At 41.5% G+C, this 21,765-nt stretch overlaps 1 protein-coding gene across 1 annotated transcript in view; it reads left to right on the forward strand.

Moving 5' to 3' along the window:
* Positions 1–4,774: 4,774 nt before the first annotated feature.
* The window catches only part of LOC126484571 (pickpocket protein 11-like), a 37,422-nt gene continuing 20,431 nt past the window's right edge, over positions 4,775–21,765 (forward strand). Inside the window, exons 1-2 of the mRNA XM_050108130.1 lie at positions 4,775–4,877; positions 13,075–13,264. Coding sequence (XP_049964087.1) covers positions 4,785–4,877; positions 13,075–13,264 — 283 coding nt within the window. The 5' untranslated portion in view covers positions 4,775–4,784. The remainder of the gene's footprint in view (positions 4,878–13,074; positions 13,265–21,765) is intronic.

A 21,765-nucleotide genomic window follows, 5' to 3' on the forward strand; every position in this document is an offset into this window, starting at 1 on the left:
GGTACAGTGATGGACTAGGATGTTGTGGAGGTTAGGTTGCTCATAGAACACCACATTATGAGGTGGGGGAAGGATCTTGGGTAGAATGGTACTCATTTCAGGGCAGGAGGAGAGATAATTAAGGTACTGGTGAAGGATATGGTTCCATTGTTACAGTCTGGGGTGACACTGGTTGATGAGAGGGATGCTCCTTTGTAGCTGATTCATACAGTTGGTGGGAGGACCAGTGATGTATGAGGATATGGAACAGGAAATCTGTTTTTGGACTAGGTTTGAAGGGTATTGCCAGTCTGTAAACACCTTCATGAGGCCTTCAGCATGCCAGGCAAAGGAGTTTTCATCACTGCAGATAGTTGTCTACAGGTGGCTGTATGGATGGAGGAGAACCAGGTGAAACAAGTGGGAGAGAAGGTGTTGATTTTGTGAATGAATGTAGATAGGTTGTCCTGGCCCTGAGTCCATATCATGAAGATGTCGCCAATGAACCTGAAACATACTATGGGGTGGGAGTTCTGGGAGGCTTGAAAGGTTTCCTGTAGATGGCCCATAAACAGGCTGGCATAGGAAGGAGCCCATGAATGTGCTATGAACTTCTTTCTACATCTTCCTTCAAAGCAAAAATATTTGTAAGTGAGGATATAGATGCTAAGTTTGAGAAGTGAGGTGGTGGGTTTGGAGTCTGACGGATATTGGGAAAGTGTTCCACAGCAGCAAGCCATGGTCATTAGGTGTGTTGGTTTATAGGGAGGTGGCATCAACAGTGATGAGTATGGGTGCAGGAGGTAAATGGGGTGGGGGGAGGCAATGATGGAAAGTCAGTGAAGGAAGTGGTTAGTATGTTTGATGTGGGAGGCTAGGTTTCAAGCATATGGTTTCGGGTATTGGTCAACAAGAGTGGAAATTCTTTTAGAGGGTGCACAATAGCCAGTTAAATGGGATGTGCAGAATTGTTGCGTTTGTGGATTTTGGGGAGCATGTAGAAGGTGGGTGTGCAGTGTGTTGTTGGAGTGAGGAGGGTGATGGGCTCAGTTTAGAGATTCTGGGAAGGGCCTATGGATTTCTGTAGGGATTGGAGGTCATGTTGGACTTCTGGGATGAAATCATTCAGGCAGAATTTGTAAGCGATGGAGCCAGCCAGGTGGTGGAGGCCTTCCTTTAGCTAGTCACTTCGATTCATAATAACAGAGGTGCTGCCTCTGTCTGCAGGGAGGATGATTAGATCAGGATCTGTTTTCAGGTTGAGTACGGCTGTCCTCACTTCTGTGAAAGGAAATGTGTGAAGAGGGATGGGCATATTCAGTGGTTAAATGTAGTGGTTAGTTGCTGGAAAGTGTTATAACTGTGATCTGGTGGACAGGTGGTACATAGAATGGTGTGCGATACAGTCTTAACGGCCACAACCAATGCTATAGGGTGTCACAAAAGTTGCATGCAACCAAGTTGGTCAGTACCAACAAAGTGTTTGTTTGTAACAAAGACAAGAGTAAAACTATAGGAAAAGATGCAGATGGACTATACAGGAGAGATAAAGAGGATTTAATTATGGACGCTAGCAAAGGAGGGATGACATGAGGATTGGAAAGTAGAGAGCCACTAGGCAGTATAAATGTTGTAGGAAAGTTATCTCAGAATGTAATTACAATGATGAAAAAACATTAGAACATCTGGAAAGACAGTGTCAATTTCCATACAATTATGGCATGTACCAACTGACAGATGGTAGATGTGCTGATAATGGTTTCAACATTGTCTGCCAACAGAGAGTGTAGTGGTATAGCTACCAGAGTGCCATCTGTGTTTGCCCTTTAATAGGGAAAGCTCACAGTCAGAAGACTCTGTGTGGTGAAAACGTGTGAGGGAAGCAGACAATCATGCCAAAGAGACACACTAATGCTTCCTACATCCAACTGAGTAACTTTGAAAGGGGTCAAATAGTGGTCTGCCGAGTGGAAGGGTGGTCCTTTCAGAGAATTGCCGCACATGTTGGAAGTGCTACATGAATTGTGCAATAATGTTGGTGTCATTGGTCTTGTGGACATTCTAACACCCATAGATGAGGTTCTGGATGCTCATGCAGCATAGCTGCATGCCAGGATTGTTGTAATATAAGGACAGCAGTGAGAGATCGTACAGCTACCACATCACAGATAAGAGGGCTTCTAAGCCCAGATGTGTTAACATGAACTGTTGCAAAACTGGTTACTAGGGGGCTATAGACATGCACACCCCTACCCATCTTCCACGCACATCACAGCTTCAATGTGCATGGCTCAATTGGTATTGTCAGAGGGTCACTTGGAAGATGGAATGGTGCACCGTGGTCTTCAGTGACAAAAGTGATGGTTGTTTCCACATACAATGTAGACCTCATGAGTGCTGACTCATAGAGTGCATTAATCCAAGACACAACGGTCCCACACCCGACCTTATGGTCCAGTGTGTGATAAGCTACAACACTTGCTCTCCTTTGGTCTTTCTGAAGGGGACACTAATCAGTGCTCGGTACGTGCAGAATGTTATTAGACCCATTCTTTTGCCATTATTCCAACAGGAAGATGATGTGTTATTCCAGTAGGATAATGCTTGCCCACACACTGCCTGTGAAACTCAATGTGCTCTGCAAGATGTGTAGCAACTTCCTTGGTCAGCAAAACTTCCAGACTTGTCTCCAATCGAGCACTTGTGTGATATGATGTGACAAGAAGTGACTCATGTGCCTCATCAAGAAACAGCTCTTACAGAACTACATGAACAGATCAAGCAGGTGCCAAATAACACATCCCACGACAGTATTTGCCATATGTATGATTGACTGGATTACAGTCAGCATCTGCATTTCTGCCTGTGAACGCTACACCATGTACTAATATGGATGTTTCAGCATGGGTTGATACATGGTACCTCAAAACTGTTTGTGTTATTGATCTGTAAATGTAATCATTTCATGTACTCTATGTGCACTGTTGCAACAATAAATTGTGAGCGCACTGGAAATATCTAAAGGGTGTACTTTTTTCTGTTGGTGTACTTTGGATTAAAGGGGACCACTCAACATAAAGTAGAAGCATTTAGTTGTCGATAGGCATATTTAAAAGAAAGGAAACTTTGTAGCTTTTGGAGTTATCATTTTATGAGTTAGAGTAAATACACATGCACATGTGTGCATGTACGTGCACACATACACATGCTACTGCCACTACTTGGTTCCACCTGGACTAACTGTGCCAATGCCATACCTTGGCAGATGAACTGGTTATGCTGGGAATAGTGTAAAATGGGGTGGAGGCACAGAGAGGGCCAAGAGATGAGTGGCTAGCAGTTTGTAGGGAGGCATTTGGTATGCTGGCTAGGAATGTGGGAGTGAGGGTCGGAGGGTATGTGGGCTAGGCATGTAATATATGATTGAGGGAGCCAGTGGGGAGTGGCATATGCTGAAGGTGATGTGAATATGTGAATTGGGGAGGGAGGGAGGGGAGGGACATGACAGTGGGGGCGAAATTGTTGGCCTCACAAAGGCCTTTACAGATGGCAACACCCCTCCCCCCCAACCCACCCCACCCCCAATCCCCCAAAAAAAATTAGTGAACAAACAGATTTCCTGTGCCATAGTCCTACACACCCCCAATCCTCCCACCATCCTCAAGAATCAAGAATCAGTTACAAAGGAGTACATACCTCGTCATCCAATACCATCCCACACTAGACCAATGGAACCATATCCTCCATTGGCCCCTTGATTATCTCTCATCCTGCTCTGACGTGAGGGACATCCCGCACAAGATCCTTCCCACCCCTCATAAAGTGGTGTTTTGTCACCTACCCAACTTCCACAACATCCTAGACCACCATTCCACAACTCCCCCTCTGAACCCCTTGCCAGAGGGGTCCTAACCATGTGACAGACCTAGGTGTAAGACTTGCCCAGTCCACCCACCCAGCACCTCTTACTCCATCCCTGTCACAGATTTTTTCCACCCCATCAGACACTGGGCTACCTGAGTAAGTAGCCATGCCATACACCAACTCAGCACAGCTTTTTCAATCTGTATGACTACCAACCAGTTGTCCACCAGAATGAATGACCACTGCTTCCGCCACCAGCTTCTCTGATCTATGCGGATGGGCGTTATCCTTACTACACATACCCCACTCCTGTAATTGTCCTGTCCTCAGTCTTAGGTAACCCAGTGTCCCCACACCCTCCACCGAACAGTTTCCCCCTCCTTCACCCTGTCACCCCTCCCAATTCATGTCCCTATGTCACTTTCAGTGTGCGCTGATCCCCACCACATGCCACATTGTGCATTACGTGCCTAGCCTTTGTACACGCCAACCTTCCCTCCTGCAATCTTTGTTGACAAACAGGCTGCCACCTGAGCTCTTAGCCACTGTGTGTGTGTGTGTGTGTGTGTGTGTGCATTTTATTCTAGCTGTTAAAAGGATGACTCTGAAAGCTAGCAAGTTTTCTTTCTTTTGAGTGTGCCTGGCAATAACTCAGTGTTTCTACTTTTTTGTGCAGGGTCTCCTTTAATCCAAAAGTATGTATATGACAAACATAGATGACATACTTATCATACATGAGAAGCAATTATTGTTGCACAGAGAATATGTAGCTACCTGTTAACTGAATCACTGATTGAGTTGAAAGTTACGTTGGGTCTTTCAGTGCTATTTTATTTCTTTGGTATTAGTGCAGGCTGTACAAAAACAGCCCATAATAAAATAATCCTAGTTTTGTTTTGATTAGAACAATAAAGTAAGATAAAATATTTATGTTTTAGGTCATGCTACATTACTCTTACAGCTACCCAGATGAGAGTGTACCGCAGATGATTATACCTATTGGGCATGAACTATTTCTTCCTATGTGGCCACAGGTATTAAAATTTGTAATACTTTTGTTTTTAGTGAATTATTTCTAAGGTAGGAATCAAACAATGGAGAATCCAGGATGGAATGTAACAATATCAGAGAAGGAAAGTTGCTACTCACCATATAGCAAAGACGCCGAATCACAATAGGCACAGCAAAAAGATTTGCACAGTTATAGCTTTGAGCCATTAAGGCGTTTGTCAGAAATAGACACACATATATGCACACACATACATACTCACAGAAATGCAACTTGCACACATGTCTGAGCTCTCAGATAACTGAAACCACACTGTGGGACTTTGGCCACAAAGGAGTATGCCCCTTGTAACTCAGTACCATCCAGGACTGGAGGAACTGAATTACATCCTCCACCAAGGTTTCAATTACCTCTAGTCATGCCCTGAAATGAAAAATGTCCTGCCCACTATCCTTCCCACCCCTCTAACATCACCTATCCCATCAAAGGCAGGGCTACCTGTGAAACCAGTCGTGTGATTTACAAGCTAAGCTGCAACCACTGTGCTGCATTCTATGTAGGCATGACAACCAACAAGCTGTCTGTCTCCATGAGTGGCCACTGCAAACTGTAGCCCAAGTGGACCACCCTGTTGCTGGACACACTACCAAACATGATATCCCTCATCTCAATGACTGCTTCACAGCCTGTGCCATATGGATCCTTGCCAACAACACCAGCTTTTCTGAATTGCACAGAATACCATACACATTGTTTTAAATTTTGTGCCTATACTTATCTAGAAGGTAGCAGCACATGTCATGTAGAAGGTAGCTAGTTCACAGTATTCCAAGGCCAATGGTTAATGATCTGAATTCAGACCAAGATGTCAAATGTGCTACGAGTATTTACCCAACTAGAACAATGTGTGCCGGCCTCTGGTGGCCGAGCGGTTCTAGGCACTTCAGTCTGGAACCGCGTGACCGCTACGGTCGCAGGTTCGAATCCTGCCTCGGGCATGGTTGTGTGTGATGTCCTTAGGTTGGTTAGGTTTAAGTAGTTCTAAGTTCTAGGGGACTGATGGCCTGAGATGTTAAGTCCCATAGTGCTCAGAGCCATTTGAACCATTTTTGAAGAACAATGTGTTTTTGTCAGTTGAGGGGCTGTTTGCAGAGCACATCCACAGTAAAATTCATCTCATATATGGTTATAACTGTAATTAATAGAAATTTGTGTTCAATTGTACATAGGAATTCAGTAAAGGACAAGAAATAAAATCAGAAACAAGGATCACCCATGCCACCCTGGTTATCCAGTCATGGCATATTGTATCCACAAGTAGGGTTATTTCTCTACTCCCACAAAACATCGGTCTTGTGCGTTGCAGCAATTTAAGGAACCAAATAAACTTGTCATATCCCAAGAGGTCATTTGTTAGACTCAAACGCTGTCACAAGAATTCTCCACTGCAGGATTTCAGTGCCTTGTTGAACAATGGGATAAGTGTTTATAGCAATGAAAATAATCAAATTTTGATAATATAATGCAAATTCACAGATTAAAAATCTACTCACCGAACAGGGCCACGGGAACACACACACAAAAAGAATTTAACTTTCACAAGCTTTTGGAGCCAGTGGCTCCTTCTCCTGGCAGAAGAGAAAAGGGAAGGAAGAAGGGCGAAGGAAAGTTCTGGAGAGATTTAAGGAAAGGGGTACAGTTTAGAAAAGTTGCCCGGAACCCCGAGTCAGGAGGGACTTACTGGACAGGATGAGAAGGAACATATTGTTGAGGAACTCCCCTGGCAATTGGATTGATTGGCCATAGGCAAGAGCTGCTGCTGTAGATTTCAGATCATCCTTGATAGATGCATAGAGTCCCAGGGGGACAATTGGCAGCATTTCCATCCAACTTTGTGATATCAAAAGGATACCTTTAACTGTCATTGCATACATTCCACTGAACCATTTGCTGCCAGGTGACAAGCCTTTGTTTGAATACACTTCATGCCTAACTGGGTGGAAAATGCCTTAAACAGGTAGGATTCTAATTGTCTGTCTTGGTCTGTGGTAATGCGAAGAGCACACTGAAATGAGAAATCCATCCATAAAAGTATGTGGTTCCAACTGTTGCAGCAATAATGTCAAGTATGAGAAAGACTTCACACCAATGAGTGAAGTGGTTGATGGCAGTCAGTCAGTAAGTATATCCTTCAGATGTTGATAAATGTCTGACTATGTCAAAATGTATGTGTCAAATCAGTGGTCAGGTGACAACTGTGTCAAAGGTGCACTGACAGGGCGGTTGATCTTATTCCACTGACTGGCCATACACTAGTACACAAATGCTTTGTATCTTTACCGACATTTGGCCACACAAAAATTTGTCTAAGCAAATTTGTCATACCTCAGATCCCTGAATGAGATAAATCCTGCAGGATTGCAATTGTCTATTGTCAAACATTAACAATGACAATCGGTTGTGGTTCGATGCGGAGACATCACAACACTACAGCACAACTGATGGTGGTACTTGGACATGATGGAGCTACTGACTAGATGGCTGTGTCAGTAAATCTTAGAATTCATAGACAGATTGCTGTGCCAAAGTGAGTGCTTCATAATCAACTGCACCTGTAATTGCTTCTGCATGAGAGAGGGCATCTCCTGACACATCAGTTCCCCCATGATATTCACTATATGAGTCATAAATTGTCCTGTATAATGTACGTAGTATAGGTGATGTGGTGGGCTTTATCCAGTTTCTGATAGAAAGCATATGTCAGTGGCTTGCGGTCAGTGATGAGCATAAAGTGTTCATCTTTGACCATGTGCCAGAATTTCTCTATTGAATTGTACACCATGTACAATTCATGATCATACATTGGCAAGCTCTCTGTGGTGAAGATAGCTTCTGGCTAAAGAAAGCTAAGGGCTGCCAATGTTCACCTACTTGTTGCTGAAGTACAGCACATATTGCAGTCACAAACACATCTACCATTAAGGTGTGGCACTTGCAGGATAGGATGTGCTAACAGTGCAAGCCCATTGGCTGCAGTCCTCATATTGTTGAAGGCTATCTCAGCTTTGCTTGTCCATGGCAAATTGTCACTTGGTTTTGGTGAACCAAGAGTCCATGGTTGCCCATGAAACAATGGTAGAAATTAATGATGCCAAGAAATCGTGGTATCTCATGGACAGTCACAGGCTGGGCAAAGTTTTTTGTGGCTTCTACTTTATCCTGTGGTGGCTGTGTGCCTTGGGCATTTATAGTGTAACCCAGAAGTGAACTAACCCAGAAGTAACTTCTGATGCCTAAAAGATGTTCTTTGACAGATTTATGAGTCATCCTTGTGGATGCAGATAAGTAAAGACATGGCATAAATGTTCCAGGTGTTCAGCTTTGGAAACGGGCACCATCAAGACACCATCAATGTAAACATAACAGAAGTCAAGGTCTCGTGTAACTTCATCCATAAAATGCTGGAAGATCTGCACAGCACTGCATAACCTGGAAGACATTCTCGTAAATTCAGAGACTGGATGGGCTACAGATGGTGGATTTACCTTTGTCTTCTGGAACAGCGAGTACTTGATAAAACACAATTACCAGATCTGATGTGGAAAAGACATGCTTGCCATGGATGTTGAATGCAAAGTCTTAAATATGTGGAACCACATAGCAATGAGGAAGTGTTCTAGCATTGAGCATGCCTCCCATTACTCTTCTTGGGAACTACGTGTAGCAGCAAGGACCAGATGCTGCTCACCAGGTGGACAGATTCCTTGCACAACCATAAAGGAAAACTCTAGGTGTCACTACTTTCAACTTTCCTGGTGTCAGGTGACAAATTTGAGCCTTAATTGGTGGTCCTGGTTTTGTCAGTATGCAATGTACTGTAGAATGCTGAACTGGCACTAGTGTAGATAGCTGCTGAGTTATCTCCAGGAACTGTTTAAGAGGATCTTTGTATGGAGAATCATCTGCGATCATTTGCACAGCAGTATCATCTCCATAGCATACACGTTTATGACTGTCTAATGACGAATATAATAAAATGGAACATCTACTGCCGTACTTACAACATTGTTTATCATATGGCTACCAATTCCAGTGTTTCAGTACACCATTTTCAGACCTTAACTGATGCTGTGGGTTTAACTCCATTTGTATACATGATTCATCAGTGGCCAACTACCAGTTGGTAGTTTTTGGTTGGAGACAAAACACTGTTATCACAAGTAGTCTGCAAAAACCAGTTCATAAATGTTGGCTATTGCTGAATCATGTATATGGATGGAGTTCACACCATTAGCATCAGTTAAGGCCTGAATGTGGTGCACTGAAGTACCAAAACTGGTAGCCATACAATAACTAACATCATAAGGACAGCTATAGGTGGTCCACTTTACTCATAAGTGAACAGCTGAAGTCCCTCAAACCTCCACTCACAAGGATGGACATACAAAAATAATGACAACGGTCCAGTAGCAGGCCATAAAATGATAGAAATCCTGCTTCAAGGATAGGGTGCATCACATCTGCTACAATAAATTTTTACTTGTGAAATAGGCCTAGGTTTAGTGACAGTGTCATATGTCCATATATCTGGATGACAGAACCATACGTGGCCGAGAGACAAAAGTGATCATTACTCAGGTGAGTCAAATAGGAAGATGGATACTCCTGCATCCATTAAGAATTGTAGTTTTGTATCAAACTCAGTGACAAATAGTTGACAGCTGACATGTGGGAAGTCAGTCACTGTCATTACTGACCTCTGGACACACTTTCTATCTCACATAGAGGACTGTACGAATTATGAGAGGGAAAGCTGCTACTCACCATATTTCGGAGATGCTGAGTCGCAGATAGGAACAACAAAAAGACTCTCACAATTAAAGCTTTCAGCCATTAAGGCTTTCGTCAACACTAGACACACACACACACACACACACACACACACACACACACACACACACACACACACACACATTCACACAAATGCAACTCACACACATGACTGCAGTCTCAGGCAACTCGTGCAGTTGTGTGTGTGAGTTGCATTTTTGTGTGTGTGTGTGTGTGTGTGTGTGTGTGTGTGTGTGTGTGTGTAAGTGTGTTTAGTGTTGACGAAAGCCTTAATGGCTGAAAGCTTTAATTGTGCGAGTCTTTTTGTTGTGCCTATCTGCGACTCAGCATTTTCGCTGTATGGTGAGCAGCAACTTTCCGTCTCATAATTGTTATGTTCCATCCTGGATTTTCCTCTGTTTGATTTTTGACAGAGGACTGTACTTCAGAGCCAAACCACCTAAGATACAAGCAAATCATCATGGCTGAGGACAGTCTGTTGTGTTTCCTCAGTGACTGGTGGTGTTGTGGCTGGTGACTAGAATGATGTGTTTACAGAGCAGCGACTTGCACAGAAAGTTCAGCGATTTGTGCCTTTAATGATTTGAAAATATTATCTGACTGTGAGCCAATAGCTACTACACCTGTGGACAGTTACATTTCTGTGGCGTGGTCTGCAGTTCATGCAAGTGCATCAAGATCTTCTGCCGCATACAGTGAGTATTTTCTGCATGTTTGTTGGTAGGCACAAGATCCAGATGTTCTGTAGGATATCCTCATTCACAGTGTTACTCATTGGAGCCCATAACTGTTAAGTAACTATGAATGAATGTGGTCACCTAAATCCACAGCATACAGTACCTTCTCTAGATGCTACGCTATGGACTGTGACAGGTGAGTGAATAGGGAATTGTTAATGGTCAAGTATCAGTTGGTGCTTGATGGTATTGGCAAAGTATCCTGCACTTATGTAGCCCTGCTTTCATTAAACACAGCAACAATGTAAGTGTATTCGGTTTCATCAGTGGTGACATGAACTACTACAAACTGGCTCTTGAGCTGTGCAAGCCACAATACTGGGTTTTGTTGCTAGAATGGTTCTAGTTTGACCAAGGCTGTGTTAATCAACGTGCTCAGAGGCACATCAACAGTCAGTGGCAGATCTGACATTGCAAAATTATGATTCAGAAGACGGACAGTACATGACATGGCTGGTGCAGTTGATTCATGCTTGATGTTTGAGAGGGAACTGTGGTGCAATGCATGGACTGTGCATCACTGGCTGGTACTCTTGGTTCATGCTCAATGTTCAGAGAGAAACTGTATGAAACATTGATTAACTCTGGGTATTGCATCAGTTATTGTCAGATATTACATTGATTGGTGCCCAGGATCACTGGGATTGCACCAGTGTTGCCAAAAATTTTGCAGTTTAAAGTAAATCTGCATTATTGCAATATTTAATAGCATAGTGTACAAAAGAATTAAACAGTCTGGGAATACATAGTAAGAACCAATACAAGGAATAATTACAAAAACCGAAGAATAAAGAAATGTGAGCAAAAATGTGGCTTAGCATGAACACTTTGTGTCTTGAATATATTTTCTATAATGATGCACAATCACTTCACAACAACTGTAATACAAAACTTTTTTTGTAAATTTAATTATTGGTTATGTAATTGTTTGTGATGTTTACAAAAGCTGTAATTGTACTGGCAGCTTGTAAAGAAAATGTAAATAAATATATAAATAAAAGGACAAATATTTCACCTTGGTCTTCCACAGGCATGTGATCCATGTGGCATTTGTATTTCACTCTAGACATTGCAATGCTATATTAACAAGAGGACTGAATTCTACACATTGTTTTATTCTTATTTATAAGAATGGAGTTGTTAATGTGAAACAATTATTAAGGTTTAAATATGTTAATACAGGTTTTTGTAGAAGAAAGTATTGCTTGTGTCTCTAAATACAGCATATATCAGGCAGCTGGTTTACAACTGAAATTGGAATTTTTAAGTACTGCATAATTCATAGATATTTGTCTATATAAAATACATTATTTTGTACAATTCCATAATACACTGAGGTGACAAAAGTCATGGGATAACAATATGGACATATACAGGTGGCGGTAGTATCACATATACATGGTAAAAAAGGGCAGTGCATTCGCAGAGCTGTAATTTGTTCTCAGGTGATTCATGTGGAAAGGTTTCAGATTAATTATGGCCACATGACAGGAATTAACAGACTTTGAATACGGAATGGTAGTTGTAGCTAGATGATGGGGCATTACATCTCAGAACTTGTTAGGGAATTCAATACTCCGTGAGCCACTGTGTCTACAGTGAGCTGAGAATACCATGTTTCAGGCATTACCTCTCACCATGGCAACACAGTGGCTGATGGCCTTCACTTAATGACCCAGGCAGCAGTATTTGCTTAGAGCTGTCAGTGCTAAGAGATGTGCAACACTGATTACTGCCTGAAATAACCACAGAAATCAGAGTGGAATGTATGACAAACATATCTGTTAGGACAGTGTAGTAAAATTTGGCATTAATGGGCACTGGTAGAAGATGATGGAGATGATTGCCTCTGCTAATAGCACAACATCACCTGCAGTGTCTCTCCTGGGCTTGTGACCATAACAGTTGAACCCTAGATGACTGGAAAACCATGGCGTGGTCAGATGACTCCCAATCTCAGTTGGTAAGAGCTGGTGGTAGTGTTAGAGTGTTGTGCAGAGCCAACAAAGCCCAAATTGTCAACAAAGCACTGTGCAAGGTGCTGGTAGCTCCATAATGGTGCGTGCTTTCTTTATGGCATAGACTGGGTCCTCTGGATGTTCAACTACTTTGAGACTATTTACAGCCATTTATGGACTTCATGTTCCCTAACAATGATGGAATTTTTATGGATTACAGTGTGCCACATCACCTACCCACAGTTGTTTGTGGTTGGTTTGGAGAACATTGTGGACAATTTGAATGAGTGGTTATGCCACCCAGATCACCTGACATGAATCCCATCAGACATTTATGGGACATAATTGAGAAGTTGGTTCATCCACAAAATCAAGCACTGGCAACACTTTTGCAATTATGGGTGGCTATAGGGTAGTATGGCTCAATATTCCTACTGGGAACTGCCAGTGGCTCGTTCAGTCCATGCCACATAAAGTTGCTGCACTATGGTAGATGGAAGGAGGTCTGACACTTTTTTCACTTCAGTGTAGTTCTGTTGAGCCTCCAGTAAGCATGACTCCAAGTATCTGTAGTTACATCAGTTAGTGCAAATCTTTATGAGCAAATACTAAATGCTATTTTCATTTTTATTAAAAAAATGTTGTAACAATATCAAAGTATTTTTTTTTTCTACAGATTATAGACACTGAAGAGGCAGTACGAGACCTTCAGCCATACAAAAGAAGCTATGATGGCTGCTATTTTGAAGATGAGTTGAAACTAGCTACAATGAAAAGATATACATACAAAAACTGTCTAATGGAGCGTCGTATGGATGCTGCTGTCAAACTCTGTGGTTGTTTGCCTTTTACATTCCCTAACAAAGGTTAGCTCTCTTTTTTGTTAATTCTACACACTTTCCGACAACCAAATATTTTCAAACTGTTGCATCTTCATAAGAGAGAGGTTCCTCTTGACCAAATTTTTGTTAAAGACATTGTCTTACTTACAGACTCATAAAATATGTCATAGTTTATTGTAATCCAGATGGTATACCTACATCTGCATAGATACTCTGCAAGCCACTGTGTGGTGCATGGGAGAGGGAACCCTGTACCACTACTAGTCATTTCCTTTCCTGTTCCACAAGCAAAAAGAGCAAGGGAAAAATGACTGTCCATATGCCTCCATATGAGCCCTAATTTCTCAAATTTTATCTCCATGGTCCTTACATGCAGCATATGGTGCCGGTAGAATCATTCAACAGTCAGATTCAAATGTTGGTTCTCTAAATTTTCTCAATACTGTTTCTCAAAAAGAATGTTGTCCTTCCTCCAGGGTTTCCCATGTGAGTTCTCAAACCATTTTTGTAACTTGTGTCATTCGAACCTACCGGTAACTAACCTAAATTGTTTCATGTCTTCCTTCAATCCAATCTGATATGGATCCCAAACACTTGAGCATGTAAAGAGACACCCTCCTCTAGCATTTCCTTTCCTCAACAGAAGTAATCAATACCAATTTTTTTTTCAGTAGGTTAATAATATCTCAGCTGTTCTTCTAAAAGAATGTACTAGCTCTGAATGTACAGTTGAACCTACTTTCTATTGAAATTATCAAACACTTGAACAATTAAAATTTCTATTTTTATTCATGCAATTTGGCACTATTTATTATGTTAATTTATGGATTCATTTATAAAATGATAATGTAAAGTAATAGAAAGTAATTTTGTCATGTCCGGAGATGGAGTGAGAAGGACACGTTGTAATTAAAAGGGCTTACCTTGATCAGTGTAATTGATGGGCAAATTTCACATAGTCAGCTTGCAGAATTCCACCCTGTAGAGAATCTACAAGCTAAAGTGGGTGTTCAGGGACTCAGAACTTGATGAACAGCACAAGGAAACTCAGGTCTAATCAAATTCAGACTAATTAAGTTCATTGGAAGTTCACTTATGGCACTACTGACTTTAGCTTCTATTCAATGTATAATGCTACGATACACGGGTTCACATAACTCTAACTATCAGCTGCCTTCTATCTCATGGTTCTGACACTATCTTCTCAGTATTATCTTGATCCCAAAACAACTCTAACTGTTCTAAGTCCTCAGCCTGGAAATGCCTGGCACAGGGTTAGCATCCCAGACGACTGCCAACTGTGCTCCCCCTTGGGGCAGGTTCCCTTTTTATAACACTCATCAAGTTTCTAGAACATTCCCTTTGACAGAAATCACCAATGAGGTGTGCACATTACCATACATGGGAAACTCATGAGGCACTTGTGTCACTGTCTCGAGATGCTATATGGGACCTCAGTCATGCGTTGGCTGACCAGAGGCTGTTTCCATGTGTACTTAGCCTATGTACTGGCCGTCACCTGTCTGTCACTGTTCAAATACCCGACTGACCCCCCAACTCCACCATCATCTTCCCAAGCAGCCCCTAGCTTACAACTGTGAGCTCTATGCCATACTCCATCCCTACGGATTTCATAACACCTCCCATCCCCCACAAAAAATTTTGTAGAACCTGTCGTCAGGGACCATAAAGTTTTCTGTCTGCGTCATCAGTAAGGCCATTGGATCACTGGTTCCATTTATTACATTTGTTCTACACTGTAACATGACATACATCATCACATGTGACCATTCATTTTTCTCATTGTCAACAGGATTGGACAACATTCCATATATTTTTACATCATTAGAAGTATAGCTGGTCTTATTTTTCATTTACAATATAGTTAAACATTTATAAAATAATTCAACACCCTAATGCTGCAAGTATTATTGTCCAGTCTGTGAAGGGAATTTATCATTTATCTGTGCATAATTGTGGGGAATCTGTTATAGGGGCGAGGGAGTCATTCTCCTTAATCCTCCCTGGCAGAGTACTGGTAGTCCTTCTTAGTCATTGTTCAGCTGAAGCAGGATACTGGGTTGACCTAAATGTCATAAGAGTCCAGCTCATTCTCCTTATAGTTCACATCAGTTTGCTGAGCTAGGCTATATCTGACACATGTTCGTGGGGCACATTGATTTACAATGGTACTTATTACACAAATTCTCGTACAACAATCTGTACTGCCTATTTGATACAATTTCTTACCACAACTCCTACAACAGTCACAATAAACACACAGAAATCACAAAATTATAATTATAATTAATATAGGGGATGCTGAGTATCTCCAGGTGGAATACTCACTCATCAGCCATCCCTTGAAGGCAGTTCTTTGTTGATAATTAATTTCATCTGGCAACTCATCAATCTTATGCCATGCAGCTTTCAGATCATCCATCTGATGAACTACATGCTCTAAAGGTAACTTAACAGGTATTTCCGATATTTTCTGTTTTTCATCTTCTATAATACAACAGTCTACTTCTGTATTTAAGGAAGGTACTATATCTACATTACTTATATTTTTATGTAGCATACACTCTGATTGTAGCAGAATTTGAGCTCCATAGCCCTTAAATGTTCCTAGAAATGTTAACTTTCTGGTACCACATACTATGGCATCAATCAGCTGTAACTCATTACACAGAACTGTTAATCCTTAGTCCTTGGGAGCCACAATAACCATTTGTTCTCCTGTGTCTGCATCCAGATACTTTCATTCAGAATTATGTATTTTTGATTGCAATCCTTAGGTACCTCTTGAACCAGCTGCAGCATTCACGCTTCACATCTCTCATGATCATAGGTAGACATAAGAAACAAACTCTGCTTACACATCTAATGCTTACTATTAATATGTTTACATTTCAGCTGTGGAAGAGACAACTGTACATACTAGCTTTTGGCTTCATCAATTATTAAGAATTCTGTTGTGGGAGTAATATATGTAAACAATCTCTTAGTTGTATCAGCTTCTGTGGGTAATGGCCATCCCTTACATATAGTATACTCATTGCTATCCACTAGTGGTACATTTAGAAAATAGCTTAAAGTACTACCAGCTAAAAATACATCTAAATCTGTAATACCTAGCAGTTGGTAACCCTGGTCCTCAGTTAGCGTAATGGGGAACTTCTTGTCTTTCATATTATCTTTAATTAACTCTAGGTATCACACCATCATACCAAATTTATTAAGTGATGCTCTAACAACTCTTTCTGTGCATTCAATGAGGCTATAATTAGCAAATCATATTCCCTTTCCAGTTCATTAAACATTGCTGTTAATTGTACCAACTTTGTCACTGTTATCGGAATTAAGGCTTGCAGCAACTTTTTAGATGTACTATTTTTGTAATCTGCCACCTGTATACGTATTTTTTGAATTCCTTCAGTGATTATTTTCTCATTCTTCATGGCCACATTGATGGTCTGATTAAAACTCACTAGGGAGGCCTTCACTATTGTCACTTGGACCTTGGACTGCCTTAGTTATTCCCATTGCTGTTCCTCCAGAACATTTATCTTAGCCTTAAAAAATGATGCATCCTCCTCATCTAAAGTGCCAAACAAAATCTTACTTGCTTCCCCTATAAAATTCAAAATTCCTCTTTCTGTCTGATGGTTTCTTGTCTTGCTAACTGCCCTATCAATTCTTCCACTCTACTTATATTTTCTGCATGCCACATTATAGCTTGCTGTGCATGTTCACACTTTTCTGTGGCCAACTTCACTGTATGTAATCTCATTATGCAGATTGACACCGCTAGGTTCACGGCTTGGAGAGTCTTGTCAAACTTATCGTGCAAGTCCTTCAAAGTAAAATATATCGCTATGCGCCAAGTAGTACTGTGTAAACTAACCATTCTTGCTTGTCATAATACATCCAGGTGCAGACTGGAATCATTGTAACTGTATGTCCTTCATTGTCTCTGTTTGTCCCACTATGCTGGTTACCATATTGCCAGCGATTAGCCATCCCCACAAGTCTCATACTCCTGCCATCTGTAATTAGAAGGATTCCTTCAGCCTATTTGCATGTACCTTCGTACATTTCTGTCCCTTTATCCTAATTATTGTATTTGGTCTGTCCACAGTGACCACTTGATAAGGTCCTCTCTATTGACTGTCTAATTTCCTTGATCTACACCTTCATAAGCTCTATCATACAATAACACTCGGTCATTAACCTTAAATGTCTTGGGATTTTGTGTTCTATCGTACTGAAACTTATTCTTTTCTTTACTTTCTTGTGTAGCTGTCCTGGCCTCTTGATGTAACAATTGCATCCTCTAACGTATCTCTGTGACATAATCATGGTAGTTATAGGTAACATTCCCTGGCTTCCTTTGCAAAAGTCCTGGTAGGTTGCATTTTCTGCCAAAGGATAATTCGAACAGCATATACCCTATAGCACTATGAGGGATTTTGGGGGGGGGGGGGGGGGGGGGGGGGGCGTCATATTGAATACAAATGTTGCGAATGGCACTCACATATCCCAATCGGTTTCATCTCTATTTACAAAAGTCTTAACATTTCCGTTAATGTTCTGTGTGTCCACTCCAGTGCTCCATTTGTGGGTGACAGCTCATCATCTACAGCTTCTCAATTCTTGACAGTTTGCACATACATTTCATCATGTCACTCACAAAATTACTGCCCATATCACTCAGCAGTGCAATTGGTATATCAAATTTTAGTGTAATGTTCTCTACCAACTTCCTTGCGATGGTATCTGTATCCTGTTTGTTCAGTAGCTCTGCCACAAGGAATTTCATCAGGGAATCTTGAAATGTCAAAAGGTACTCATTACCAACCAGCGACTGTGACCATGGGCCCACTATGTCCACATCACATCTCTCGAATTTAAATTCTGGGGTGGGCGTTATCTGTAATGGTTGCTTAGTCTTAACCTGTGTAATTTTGTTTTTCTGGCAACTGTTGCACTCACAAATAAATGTCTCTATGTCTGTCTTCATTCCTGGCCAGCTACAATATTGCTTCACTCTCTCATATGTTCTACCCATACCTTGGTGGCCTCCAATTGGAGACATGTGCATTTGCTTCATTATTGCTAGCTTCTCTTTGTTACTTACATCGGCCTCATTTACTCCTTTTGGCAGCTCCCCTGGCATGTTTCTGACAGTTCGGTGGTACTGCTGTCTCCTAGCCTTATCTGCGAGTCTACAGTGTTATCTTCTCCAAACATGGTGCTTCCTGTTGCTCTAGTTGCTGTGTCACTTTCTGCTTCACATACAGTCCGAATGTGAGACAATGCATCTGCAACCTTATTTTGTTTGCTCTCCTTGTACTAAATCTGGAAGTCATATTCTTCTAATTTCAGCCTAAACTTTATCAGACAGGAAGATAGATCAGAGATGCTACCGAGCCATGTGAGCGGCTTGTAATCTGTCACTATCTTGAACTCTCTTTTGAACAGATAAGGTCAGAAGTACTTAACATCCCACACTATCATGAGTAGTTCTCCTTCTACTGTGCTGTAATTTTGTTTAGCTTTGTTGAGTGTTCTGGATGTAAAGGCTTCTGGTAGATCCTTGCCAATTGGTCCTTGACCGATTACAGACCAATAGCATAAAGGCTATTGTCTGTGGTCACTATAAACTCTTGTTCAGAATCTGAGTTCTTTAATACAAGTGGACTAATTATTTTCTCCTTTAACTGTTGGAAAGCTTCTTCCTGTGGAGTCCCCCTGCTATATGGAACTCCCTTCATCAACAATTCATACAACTGTTTGGCTGTTCCCGCTGTTTGCTTAAAAAACGCCGGTAGTACCTCACCAGGCCTAAATACGCTTTCAGCTGTGTTGTTATTTGCAGTTGTGGCTATTTCCAGATGGCTCCCACTTTGGATGGATCTAGATGAAGCCCCTTGGCCATCAGCATAGGACCCAAAAAAATGGCATCCTTTCTCAGAAATTCACACTTATCTATCTGTAGCTTTAAAATGTTTTGTCTCAGTCATTTGAACACTGCCTCTAATCAAGCATTATGCTCCTTGAGCGAAGTTCTTAAGATGACTGTATCTCCTAAATATACTAAAACTTGGTTACCCTGTATCCCTGTCAACACTGTTTTCATCAATCTTTGGAACATGGATGGTGCAGTCTTCAATCCCATGGCCATTTTATTACATTCGAAGTGACCTGTAGGTTTGCTAAAGGCAGTTTTCTCATTATCTTTTTTGTTGATAAGCACTTGGTAGAATCCTTTTGCCAGATCTAATGTGGAAAAGTATTTTGCTTTTCCTACACTGTCTAGTATTTCATCAATATGGGGAAGAGTATGCACCATGTTGAGTGATATCTCATTTAACTTTCTGTAGTCTCTCTCCACTTTCGTTGTCCACTCACATCTAATTTCTTTGGCAACATTATTAAAGGAAAGTTATAAGGACTGTTACTAGGGGATATTATACTGTCAGCCTCCTTGTTCAGTGCCTCTTGCTGGGTGTGCAGAATTCTGTATGGCTGTTGATTGATAATCCTGCCTGCTGCCTCTGGCAGTAGCGGCATCTGGTGCTTCACTACTGTTATATGCATTAGCTGACTTCCCGATAAATGGAACACGTTGTTGTAAGCAACACACAATTTGGTAAGTGATTCTTTCTCTTCACTGTTCATATGACCTACTCGCATGTTCTCTAGCAGAAGGCCTTTTGTTGACTTAACAGTAGCGGTTGCATCTCTTCGTACATGTCTGATTTTGCAGTCAGTTGGGGGAGGCACAGGATTTGCCATTAACTCTGGTACTGGCATTCAAATTTCTTCTTTGTGAGTGTTTATCATGCTCATAATATACAATCCATCCTGCAAGGACACTATTGCATCTGGGGTGAACACACCTGGTCGTACTTCTTGTCTCGGAATTAATCTTACTTTCACAAAACACTCTTCTTGTGGTCCTATCGGCACTTCTGTGCTAACCTCTGGTCGCTGTTGCTGCTGGCTTCTTATCATCTGACTACTGTTGTTCCTCCCCTGCCTGGCAACGCATCCTTCTGGCGAAATTCACAGTTGCAATTCTTTTCTTTTTGTGATGCTGATAGCCTTAGTTTGGTCAATTGCAACAGGTGCTAATAGTCTGTTTGGCTGCCTCTGCCAGGGGCCCGTATCTCTAATTCTGCTTGTGTTTATTTGCCTGGGTAAACATCCCCTCCTTGAATGTGCAGCTGCTGGTTTCTGTGCTATTGCTTCCTGTTTGTGTACCTCTGGTTCCTTGTAACTTGTATGTCAGTAATTCTGTTTGGCAAAGCTCCCAATTTAGCTATTTTGGCATATTTGTCTGCCTCTTGCTACTCGATCCAATCATTCCATATCTTAAGTCTTTGGTCAGTGTAGTCAACAATTACACTCTGCTGGTCCAGGAAGTCCCTTCCCAATAGTCCATCAAAGAGTAAATCAATGCTTGCCCCAGTGACCTGAAAATTTTGTACAGATTCAGCCAATTGCAGAGTGTACAAGACTAATCTCACTCTGCCTTCAGTTCGGATCTCCTCATTTGCAATACTTCGTATAGTGACAGCTTTCTTTTTATCCCAGTTTTTCCTGGGCTTCAGTGCTTCTTCTTTTATTAAACTCACATGAGCCCCCCTATCTATTAATAACTTTACCTGAAGGTTACACAAATCTGCGCAGTTCAGTTGAATAAAATCATTCTTGCTGGTACAGTCCGCAGCAAGTATAATGCCAGATGCAGTGTAAAGTGACTGCTCCATTATGCTTTATGTTCATTTCCCTGCCCAGTCTTCTTGGCAATATTCAGCCATCAGCTCTCTGTACAGTGTACAGTGCCTGGCATAGTGTCCCAGGTGGTGACAGGTAAAACACGTCCCTGGTTTTCCTTGTGTACATGGGGGTGTATGTCACGTCAGGTTGTCCAGACTGCACTGTACTGGAGGTGGACTCTGTCATCTGGACCCATTTCCTCTGAAGTGACAAACATCAATCTCTTTAATAGGAATTCTATTCTGACCTTGTCTTGGAGTAGGCATCAGAGTCCGATTGATTTGCCTTACTTGATATTTGCGCCTACAATCGCACACCAAGTTACCTTCCCAAAAACACGTAAAACTCTTGGTACTCACTCCATGGCTTTGTTTTAGAGGGCTGTCCCCTTGAACTTTTCTCGATCCATGGCCATGGCACTCTCTTCGATTGCTGCTAAATCAATGGCTTCCAACAATGTTAGACACTCCCCTTGAGCTCTAACAATCGTTTTTATCCTATCCTCATAGAGTCCCTGAATGTAAACTGCCCGTCCAAGTTTTCCAATCAATGTGTTACTTTCCAAGATATTTTTGCATTTATTACTCTTTTCATGGCCTCCCTGAAATGAAATTGCATCTCATCTATTCTGGTGCCCCATTGAGCCACACTCTCATACCGTGCTTGACTACTGCCAAATAATTTGCAAGCTTAATAGTCTAAAGTTCAATTATTTTCGTAATTTTTAATTAGAATCA

This window comes from Schistocerca serialis, chromosome 6 (genome assembly GCF_023864345.2).
Source record: "Schistocerca serialis cubense isolate TAMUIC-IGC-003099 chromosome 6, iqSchSeri2.2, whole genome shotgun sequence".
NCBI lineage: Eukaryota > Metazoa > Arthropoda > Insecta > Orthoptera > Acrididae > Schistocerca > Schistocerca serialis.